Source organism: Trichomycterus rosablanca, chromosome 15 (genome assembly GCF_030014385.1).
Source record: "Trichomycterus rosablanca isolate fTriRos1 chromosome 15, fTriRos1.hap1, whole genome shotgun sequence".
Classification (NCBI taxonomy): Eukaryota; Metazoa; Chordata; class Actinopteri; order Siluriformes; family Trichomycteridae; genus Trichomycterus; species Trichomycterus rosablanca.
Window position 1 is genome coordinate 14,185,803 of NC_086002.1, and position 11,353 is coordinate 14,197,155.

General features: G+C 38.4%; 1 protein-coding gene across 1 annotated transcript; it reads right to left on the minus strand.

The window, feature by feature from the left end:
• Positions 1 to 1,240: 1,240 nt before the first annotated feature.
• atp1b1b (ATPase Na+/K+ transporting subunit beta 1b) lies at positions 1,241 to 10,855 on the minus strand. Its single transcript, XM_063009413.1, has 6 exons — positions 10,680 to 10,855; positions 6,912 to 7,040; positions 5,189 to 5,344; positions 3,536 to 3,720; positions 3,357 to 3,440; positions 1,241 to 2,687 (listed from the first exon to the last, which is right to left on the minus strand). The coding sequence occupies exons 1-6, from the start codon at positions 10,771 to 10,773 to the stop codon at positions 2,427 to 2,429; spliced, it is 909 nt and encodes a 302-aa protein (XP_062865483.1). The 5' UTR covers positions 10,774 to 10,855; the 3' UTR covers positions 1,241 to 2,426.
• Positions 10,856 to 11,353: the final 498 nt, after the last annotated feature.

Below are 11,353 nucleotides of genomic sequence, written 5' to 3' on the forward strand. Positions count from 1 at the left end.
AACTATTTTCAGCCATCAAAATAACTATTTTCAGCCATCAGTACTGTAATTGCAAGCAGTGATGGTTTTTACAGAGCCTATTGCGCCATCTACTGGTGTATTTTGGTAGTTGTAAAGAAACCAAAATACCTGAAAAAAACCCCCCACCTGTACACAGGGTCACTCTATTACTGAAAAAAAAACTACTACTTATTCATAAGAGATGTAAAACGTTTCTCACGTTCTCTCTATGTGAAACATGCAGAAGTAAAACTGGCTGTGCTACTCTTAATTCCCTGTATGGTTAATACAAATTATGTATGAAAACCTGAAATGGTCAGTTTGAGAACCCCCATGCGCATGGTTGGCTGAAGACACTTGCCCCAGCCATTAATTTTATGGGACGGCATTCCACAAGATTTTGGAGTGGTTTGTGGGCATTTGTGAGGTTAAAGGCCAGGCCTGCAATCAACATTCCAATTTAACCCAAACATGGTCAATATGGTTGAGACCAAAGCTCTGTGCAGGCAATTAGTGTCCCTCTACACCAGACTTGTTTAACCATGTCTTTATTGACACCGCTTTGTGCACAGGAGCAAAATCAAGCTGGGACAGGAAAGGGCATTTTCCCCAAACAGGGAAGCATATACAGTGGTACCCTGAAATTGGTCCTGGGAGTGGCTTCAAGTTTAAAAGCCGTTGAGTTTCAAGGTATTTTTTTCCATAAGAATGTATGGGGAAACCTGTTAATGCGTTCCATGGAACTGCATATGTTTTAGGCTAATGTAAAAAAAATGGGTTGTTTTTGAAACTTATACACTGAAAATAACACTAATATAATATAAAAACACTGAAATACAATCCTGGCCTTCTCATCCAACATCAGTGTCTGACCTCACAAATGCGCTTCTGGAAGAATGGTCAAAAATTCCCATAAACACACTCCTAAACTTTGTGGAAAGCCTTCCCAGAAGAGTTGAAGCTGTTATAGCTGCAAAGGGTGGGTCGACATCATATTAAACCCTATGGATTAAGAATAGGATGTCACTCAAGTTCATGAGTGTGTGAAGACAGACGAGCGAATACTTTTGGCAATATAGTGTTTTTATGCTATAAAATTCTTAGGTCTTACCTGTTATTCTAATTAGGTGCTTGTTCGTACCATTTTTGAATAAGACAAGTTAAAGAATTCAATTTCCTCCCCACACAAGATAAACAGAATCTTTAAAAATAAAAACAAACACACAGTAAACAGCAAATATCTTGTTTCTTCATATGCTTTGTTTTATTCTTGTTAATTCCATCTCTAATGTTTTTTCTTTATGCATTGAGCAGATTATCTCTCATAGTATTCTCTACTATCAAATAATCTTAACGCTGTGCTTTTGAGTAATCAAATACAGATTAGTTTGAGCAGAAGAGTTAAAGGGAGTTACAGATATCTGATGGTGGTCACTGACTGCACACATCTACAAAAATGTACATTATGTGTCACTGTGGTGATTAGAATGATTCAGATTTCTTTTCAGTCGTTTTGGTTTTTTAACACACACCACTTGTCTGCATAAATAATATAATGTGCAATTATATAACTGTATTTCTTTTATTTATGTGTATTTACTATATTTTGAGTGTGGTGACTGCTGTAAGACAATAAATGGATGAATTAAGGAATCAATCAATGAATCAATAAAAGCATCCAACATAGGTATGAAAGGCAACATTATTACACATTCAAGCAAAAAATATTCTTTTCTGATTGGTGATTTGACAGAATAAGTTAAATAAAAATGTAATATCTCTTCTTATACCTGAAATCCCCCAGAAAACAAAAGACACTTAAGACTTATTCGTTAACAGTAAGTAAAAATACATACACGTATACTGAATACATGTACAATAATTATAGCCTGATAACACATGATTTGGCTTAGAACAACGTACATATGCGGCTGCCATGCATCGTTAAAATGAAGAAATACTTCACAAAGTGGCTGTACATGAGTAAACAGACAAAACATTGTAGACTTAACTTGAAGTAGACCTAAAATCTATACAACAAAAATATGTCTCTTGGTCAACTATTTTCCTTTATTAGTCGCATAGTCTAATATGCTATGGCTAGTCCTTCAGGCATTTACACTCTAACCCTATACAGAAGCAGGAAAGCTTGCAAGAAAGCGCACGGACAACGTTAGGTCCCACATGTAATGGTTTATTATAGACTAGTTCTTGAACTTCTTTTGAATCTCTGCTGAACAACCAAGACCACTTTCTGACGCAAGACACTTGCATACTGTCAATTGTTTTTACGCATCTCCTCAGTAAAAGACTGTGGAAGACAAGTGGAAAAAACTAGGCCTGGTGTCTGCATATCTTAAGTCAGAAGATGGTCCTTGGTTTGCTTTAAAACTGGGCCAGTAAAAGTGCTTTACTTCTAATGGAGGTCAAAAGTTGTGGATCTTGAGTTTAACCTCAAAGCGTCCCTGGAAGCGATCCTTCTCACTGTAATATATGTTCTCGCCGAACACTTTGCACTCGATACGAAGCTCATAGTTCATGGTCATATTGGCGAACTTGATGGCCACCAGAGGCTGGAGGTACTGTGGGTGTAGCAGCTTGCCGTAGTACGGGTAATACTGGAGGGGGAAGCCTTCTCCAATGCCATAGTAATTTACCTCTCCAAGCAGTTGTTTTTCCTCTGGTCTCTGCATATGTTAAGAACATCACATGATGTAAAAACCAGCATCCTTATACTGATTAGAATAAATCTTAATGAGTAATGTATTCTTAAATGGTTTATTGCAGTGGTTCTCAACCTTTTTTTTCTCAGACCCCCCTCCCCTATGTTCCAAAAATTTTCTGGGATCACCTTGACATGAGTTATGAGATTAGTCTTAAGCTTTCAGCAGGGATGACAAAATGTATTGTGTTTTTGCTCATCTTAATATTTTCTGATTTTGGTTGATGTAGTTGGTTTACTTCTGGTGAACTGATGGAGATTCCTCATCTTGGTCTGCTTTAGCGGGATCTGCATCAACAACTGAATCAGAATCTTTCAGAGTTACGAAGGTCTGTTGACCTTCGCACTTTTGTGGTGGGCAAATGTGTCTATTGTCAAAGACCCTATGTAGACTATAGACAGTTTAAATAAGATCTATATGACATCACAAGGAATCTCCTATATGCCAATAGCCTATTGATCATGTGTGATTCTTATTTACTCTTCTCAGTTGAATGCAACCCTGGTTGAGAACCACTGGTCCACCGCATGTGTATGTTGACATTATTTTCATGTTCTGTATCTTTAATCTATACATTGGTGGTTGATAATGGTCTGTGAATAGTATTTACAATAAAGAAAGAAAACTATTTACCCTAGCTGTGCAGTGAATGGGGATCACATTAGGCTGTAATTTGGTCTTAGCCTCTTCAGGTAGACTTTCATTGGACTGTAGGGGCTAAACAAAATCCATAAACAAAAGAGTTCTAGTTCTCATATTTAAACTAGAATGTATATTATTATGCATGGAAAATCAAGCAAACAAGAACCTACCTTTGGCTTAAAATTCACAATCCTATTGAGTTTCACAATTAGGCAGGGTTTCCCCTCACTGAATCCAAAATAATTGTCCTCAATGCCTGAGCAAGGCCCAAGATGCGTCCTCGAGAATCGGCAGGACTTTCTAACACCTATTTCACTCTCCAGATCACCCCTGTTTTTGTAGTCAGCTGGTTGCTCTGAGCAGATGTGGATAGGGGAAAAAAGAAAAAATGACTTTGATCAATATACACTGATCAGCCACAACATTAAAACCACCTCCTTGTTTCTACACTCACTGTCCCTTTTTTCAGCTCCACTTACCATATAAGAGCTTTGTAGTTCTACAATTACTGAAGAACAGCATGAAAGGGGGCTAACAAAGCATGCAGAGAAACAGATGGACTACAGTCAATTGTAGAACTACAAAGTGCTTCTATATGGTAGAAACAACAAAATACTTTATCTACTTTTCCCATCTTGTTTTGAAGCTGGGGTCAAAGCGCAGGGTCAGTCATTGCACAGTGCCTTTGGAACAGACAGAGTCAAGGGTTTTGCTCAAGGGCCAAACAGCAGAGCCTGGATTCAAGCCAACAATTTTCGGATTGATAGCCCAAAGCTCTACTCACTAGGCTACCACTGTTCCAAGTCAATCACACCTGTAACTAAAAGCAAACAAAGCAACATTTAATGTCTGTAACTGATCTATTTGGAAATGGGTTTGAATATTTGTATTTTAAGATCTGATTAGATTTTGCTTTGTATAGTAAACAGTTTTGGTGACCACTTACAAGCAATGGAATTGAATCTGTAGAATGTACACAATTCTACAGTCTTTTTTTAACCCACTAAAGGTCTTGCTCAAGGGCCCAACGGTGGCAACCTGGCAGTGTTGGGGCTTGAACCAGCAACCTTTCGATTACTACTTCAGTACCTTAACCACTAGGTTACAGCTGCCCTTTATAATATTCTACTTCCTTTGATGCTTGAATGCTTCCTTTAACCCCTTTCCTCACTGGCTGAGAACAGCTGCGGACTAGCACCCATCCGCTCTGTCCTTTTCACCAGCCAGCAGTGGATTTCATATAGAGCTGTACCACATGTAATAAGAAATAACCCATCTAGTCTTCCCTTTCTTAGACACAGCCAATTTTTCTTGTTGGGTGCCAAGATGGTTTGGTAACACTGCTGAGATTCAAACCCGAGAGTCAAGCTGAGTCCATTTGGGTAACGTGGCTTAGTAATTCCTTTTGGTTAACTTGTTAAATGGGGAACAATGAAGACTAGTACTTAATACTGTGCTGACAGTGGATAACTTAGATAAGATAAGATAAGATAAGATAAGACTTTATTGATCCCATTAGGGAAATTAACTTGTTACAGCAGTATGAAGACAGCTCCTAAGATATATAAAATAAGATCCTTTTATATATAAGGTATATTTGGTATGAGATTGACACACATAAACAATGTTAACATTTCTGTTGTGATCGCTCTCTATTAGAACAATTTGTTATCACAAATTAAAGTATGGTGAGCTAGCATATTAGACTACTGCCCCATCCTAACTCCCAAACATGTATTTTCATTCAGTATTATAGTATCGTTTAAGTCTTAGACGTTCTGCAGAAGGAATGTAATGTGAAACGCATGTAGCAAGTAACTTACCTCCGCAGTCCTCAAACTTCATTTGGTCTATTTGCTTTGCATCATCGTAAGCCTCCAGGAACTTAAGCATGGCTTTTGTGTATTTCACATACGTTTCCACATTGTTTATGTTAAAGCTCAGCTCAGTTTTTTCTGAACGTGGGGAGTGGGTGAGTCCTGCATGCCAGTAGAATCAGAAGGAATAAATCTTTAAAGAAAGCTTTTACACATTTAAATAATTCATTACTTTTACATATTCTGCTGCTGCTGTACTAGATAACTTCAGCTGGTTTAGAAAAGGAACAGAATTAAATGCTGTAAAAAGTAAATCTCTCAATGATTCGCACTACTGCACAAGTCAACACATTTTATGAAACATAATTTCATGTATATAACAAAAAATACCCAACATACATTTTACTTTCGTCTAAAACGTAATAGATAATTATTTTGCCTAATAATCCTTTTTCCAATACTGCTTTAAATTAAACACACTGCTCACTTTTTGGACACAAACTGCTCGTTTGAGCTGTCATCACACCATCTGTATTAGTTCTGCAATTATTTTGTATCATTGTCCTACTGGGTAACATAATTACACCTGAGCTTAAGCTCACAGACAGATAATCTTACATTCTCCTTAAGAATTTATGTTTTCTTCTTTAATGACAAATGGTCCTAGTCCTGGTCCTGGTGCAACAAAACACCGCCACATCTTTACAGACCACCACCATGTTATTACTGTTGGTATTGTTAGGTTAGTCAGGTTATTGCTATGAAATGTAGTTTTTTGTCTTTGGTGATACATAAGGCTCTTGTTCATGTGCATTCTATAAATGTTCCCTCATTCGTCCATGTACCTTTGGTCATTCATTCATTTAAAAAAAATTTATGTATGAGTTGTTTCTAAGCTTTAAAAGGAATATAAGCTCATAAGGCTGCTCACTTTTTAGTAGAATTCTTTCTATTTAAACAAAATGTACATTACTGTGGTTTAGTGGCTCACAGAGCCTTGCAAGTTGCTTTAAAACTGCTTTTTTAGCTCTTCTAGAATAAGATTATGGCATAGCGTTCTTGTAGAATGTTTGAGGTAACTACTTGACTTTGTTGGAAAGGTTCTGGTTAAGTAAGGTGTATATTCTGTATTGCTGGCTAAAACCAAGTCAAGTTAAGTTCATTTGGGTAATGTGGCTTAGTAATCCCTTTTGGTTAACTTGTTAAATGGGGAACAAAGAAGACTAGTATTTAACACTGTGCTGACAGTGGATAACTTAGATAAGGTATATTTGGTATAAGTAAACAATGTTAACATTTGTGTTGTAATCGCTTTCTATTAGAACAATTTGTTATAAAACAATTAATATGTTAAAGTGATGAATTTTCATCATACAAACTTATCACATATTAAAGTATCAGCTCTGTCTAAGAAATGGTTAATCTATAATGTAGCCTGTTGTAGTACTTTACATGAAGAAAACATAACACAAGATGATTAACATATGTGCTTATATAAAAAGGCTATGTCCCTGTTAGAAGTAATGAAATTCTAAGCATCTGCACATATATCAGTACATAGAACTTCAATTCAAAATGCAAAAAAAAGTGACCACTGTGTGTTAATGTGCTAAGAATCAATCAATAAACTGAACCAAACCCCTCCTCCCTTAACTTGTGTCAGGTTAAATTAAAATAATATAATAATATATATTAGAAGAGCTACAATAGGGAAGCTTGGCTTTTTTACCAGGAGGAGTAACTCTGTCCTGCCAGGTGGGTTTGTAGTTACTCAAAGTGAGAAGAAGAGCCTGGATTGTGCCGATGAAGATTCCAGCCAGAAAACCATAAAAGACGACGTAAAACAGAAGGATTTTTGCTACAAAGAAACAGACAAAGAAACAGATTGTGAAAAGATGAAGTGTGGACAGTCCAAGGCAGCAGGTAATAATGTGACTATGCACCATGAGCCCCTAAATATGGACAAGAAATGATTCAATAATTTTTCGCAGCTTTAACATGCAAACAATAATACATTAATACATTGTAGATTGTGCCATGTATTATGAAATCTCAAGAATCCATAGTAAATGCATCTACCATGATACAAATTCTTTATCAATTTGTAGAAAAACCACATAAAGAAAATGTAATCACCAAATATTTTATATTAAATTAAAGATTAAAAACTTTTTAGGAGTTTTACCAGTGAAACACACAGGTGGTGCATCCTTAGCTAGGTTAATGTAATATTTATATTTATTATTTTATTTTATTTTTTATATAAATATAGAATTTTTATATTTTATATATATTTTTATATAATATATAGTATATAAAACTGTATATTAAAACACTAGCTATGTTATTTCTTCATCTGACTTTGTTTAAAACCTGAATTTGTCTTTCCTAAAATATTCAATAGTAAGATTTACGTTTTATAATAGTAGAAATATAGTCCCCTCCAGGAGCTCCGGTTTCCTCCCACAGTACATTGTCATGCAAGTAAGGATAACTGGAGGTACGAAATTGTTCATGACCGTGTTTGACATTAAACTTGTGACCTGATGAATCCTGTGTAACGAGCAACTACCTGTCCTGTCATGAATGTAACCAAAGTGTGTAAAAACATGATGTTAAAATCCTAATAAATAAAATAATAGTAGTAGAAAGTTAATCAGGACAATCTGTTCTGAGCAGGCTGAAAACCTTCGCTGAGTTTTGAGCTATAAGTAGCACCTATAAAAAATAAGTTCAGTGAAATTTATATAAATCAGTGCATTAGTTTCCTCTTTCTGGAACAGAATATCATGCAGCATCTCAGCAGCATCAGGGTCAAAGGTGCTGCAAGAAGCAATGTCATACCGAATCTGACAGGCTATACAGTGTATCACAAAAGTGAGTACACCCCTCACATTTCTGCAGATATTTAAGTATATCTTTTCATGGGACAACACTGACAAAATGACACTTTGACACAATGAAAAGTAGTCTGTGTGCAGCTTATATAACAGTGTAAATTTATTCTTCCCTCAAAATAACTCAATATACAGCCATTAATGTCTAAACCACCGGCAACAAAAGTGAGTACACCCCTAAGAGACTACACCCCTAAATGTCCAAATTGAGCACTGCTTGTCATTTTCCCTCCAAAATGTCATGTGATTTGTTAGTGTTACTAGGTCTCAGGTGTGCATAGGGAGCAGGTGTGTTCAATTTAGTAGTACAGCTCTCACATTCTCTCATACTGGTCACTGAAAGTTCCAACATGGCACCTCATGGCAAAGAACTCTCTGAGGATCTTAAAAGACGAATTGTTGCGCTACATGAAGATGGCCAAGGCTACAAGAAGATTGCCAACACCCTGAAACTGAGCTGCAGCACAGTGGCCAAGATCATCCAGCGTTTTAAAAGAGCAGGGTCCACTCAGAACAGACCTCGCGTTGGTCGTCCAAAGAAGCTGAGTGCACGTGCTCAGCGTCACATCCAACTGCTGTCTTTGAAAGATAGGCGCAGGAGTGCTGTCAGCATTGCTGCAGAGATTGAAAAGGTGGGGGGTCAGCCTGTCAGTGCTCAGACCATACGCTGCACACTACATCAAATTGGTCTGCATGGCTGTCACCCCAGAAGGAAGCCTCTTCTGAAGTCTCTACACAAGAAAGCCCGCAAACAGTTTGCTGAAGACATGTCAACAAAGGACATGGATTACTGGAACCATGTCCTATGGTCTGATGAGACCAAGATTAATTTGTTTGGTTCAGATGGTCTCAAGCATGTGTGACGGCAATCAGGTGAGGAGTACAAAGATAAGTGTGTCATGCCTACAGTCAAGCATGGTGGTGGGAATGCCATGGTCTGGGGCTGCATGAGTGCGGCAGGTGTTGGGGAGTTACATTTCATTGAGGGACACATGAACTCCAATATGTACTGTGAAATACTAAGCAGAGCATGATCCCCTCCCTCCGGAAACTGGGTCGCAGGGCAGTGTTCCAGCATGATAATGACCCCAAACACACCTCTAAGACGACCACTGCTTTATTGAAGAGGCTGAGGGTAAAGGTGATGGACTGGCCAAGCATGTCTCCAGACCTAAACCCAATAGAACATCTTTGGGGCATCCTCAAGCGGAAGGTGGAGGAGCGCAAAGTCTCGAATATCCGCCAGCTCCGTGATGTCGTCATGGAGGAGTGGAAAAGCATTCCAGTGGCAACCTGTGAAGCTCTGGTAAACTCCATGCCCAGGAGAGTTAAGGCAGTTCTGGGAAATAATGGTGGCCACACAAAATATTGACACTTCAGGAACTTTCACTTAGGGGTGTACTCACTTTTGTTGCTGGTGGTTTAGACATTAATGGCTGTATATTGAGTTATTTTGAGGGAAGAATAAATTTACACTGTTATATAAGCTGCACACAGACTACTTTTCATTGTGTCAAAGTGTCATTTTGTCAGTGTTGTCTCATGAAAAAATATACTTAAATATCTGCAGAAATGTGAGGGGTGTACTCACTTTTGTGATACACTGTATATTAGACTAATTTAACTGAATTATAAAAAAAATATATCATTAGAATTAAAACCGGTGCTAGAAAAGAAGTAAATTGTTGACAAAAAGAGATTGTAGCCTTCCAGCAGCATATGCAGTAAAATCAATGACTTGCTATAGTTGGCTGCTACAGACGCTGGATCCATGTTCGGTGGGTGAAACATTAGATGAGCAATGTCATGTTCCCAACACCCCCAAATAGTAGGCCTATCACCTTGAGTCACCTTGGACATTGATGCATTTTTAACCCTTTCTGTTTGGAACAAGATGTAATTTAAGCATGTTAAATGGCGGACAATGGCAAAATCATTTTTTATTAATATAGGCTGCGAACGATTCCTTAACCAGCATCTTCTCCAATCAGATCAGTGCACTTTTAATGTCTGTCAAGTAATAATACAGAAAACCAGAAAACCAGAAATCCGCAAGTTAGATAGCTGGGATTACTTTTCGAAAAGTGAGGAGACTGCTCTCCATTGTGAGACCAGTGATATTCATTAGTGTACCCTTTCATGACCTTTTTGTCCTTGTTGTAGACTATATTGCACAGGAAGCACAATAAAATATAATAGACAAGTTGTCATAGCATACAAAGCACATAAAGAGATTTAGAGGTGGAACTCTCTGACTGTTCATCAAGGTATGAAGCAGGTGACATTCACAGTGGTGATCTGTGCAAAAACACTCGGACCATACGTAGTGATGAATTAAAAACCCTCCAGAGCTTTTATAATTCAATGCGTTTGCCAAAGATATTAATTAGACCACCATGTCCAGAGATGATTTGTCTCAGATCATGCAAGTCCGTCAAACGTTTGGTGCAAAGTCAAATCTAACAGGTTGCAGCGTGACCAGACGCCAGACACACAGTCCTTGGCTAGACTGACTCTAGGACCTTGACAGGACGAATACACAATGTCTGCAAGGAGAATCTGCGTCCTAATTCTCTACATCTTGATACATTTCTACTCACCCCAACTACCACCGGTGCGTCCGAGTAATTCCCTCGTTTCTGAATTCCATACAAACTTCTTCCAGCCTCCATCATCTTTATTCTGAGCAGGCATTTTTTTCACCAGGTTTCTGATTTATTTATCCCCTTTCTGCCCTATGCTGTCGATGACCAAGTGCCTCCAGACTGGGAATCACCAGCGCGCTTTTGGATGGAGCACTTCACACCCCAAAGACATGGAGCGGCACCCGCTTCTGCAAGGTGCCCCGCGTATTATATCCATCACGCAAAGGGGAACACGCCCACAGCTCTCCCCAACTCGTCCAGACGGCTCTCCAGCCAATAACATCCCCGCGTCGTTTTACCACGCAACACATACGTGTAACAATCGGGTGGGGGTGGGGAGCCTTTTTACTACAGCGCTGCGTCCATCAGAACCTCCTGTAAGTTGCGCAAATCTCATGACGCGCACGAAACGAGCGGCGTAAGCAGCGTGATGTCTGATGAGAGCGCGCCGAGGAGACAAGGGCCATAAGAAACAGCCTGCTTAAATCGAAGCAAATAGCATAATAAATATCATAAATCTATTATATCTTCTTTTTTTTGTTGCACAGATGAGCGTCTGGTTTAAGGTCATATGGTATTGGGTATTGTCAGAGGACAAGAACGCGCAGGTCTTAGGTTTTCCTCTAGAG

Bases quoted from the DNA above. Each gene is read 5' to 3' on its own strand.
- atp1b1b (XM_063009413.1), bottom strand. From the start codon at position 10,773: ATGCCTGCTCAGAATAAAGATGATGGAGGCTGGAAGAAGTTTGTATGG. The intron at 7,041-10,679 runs GTGAGTAGAAAT...GTTTCTTTGTAG, and splicing joins ACGCACCGGTGGTAGTTGGG to CAAAAATCCTTCTGTTTTAC. The intron at 3,441-3,535 runs GTAGGTTCTTGT...GATTTTGTTTAG, and splicing joins TTGTGAATTTTAAGCCAAAG to CCCCTACAGTCCAATGAAAG.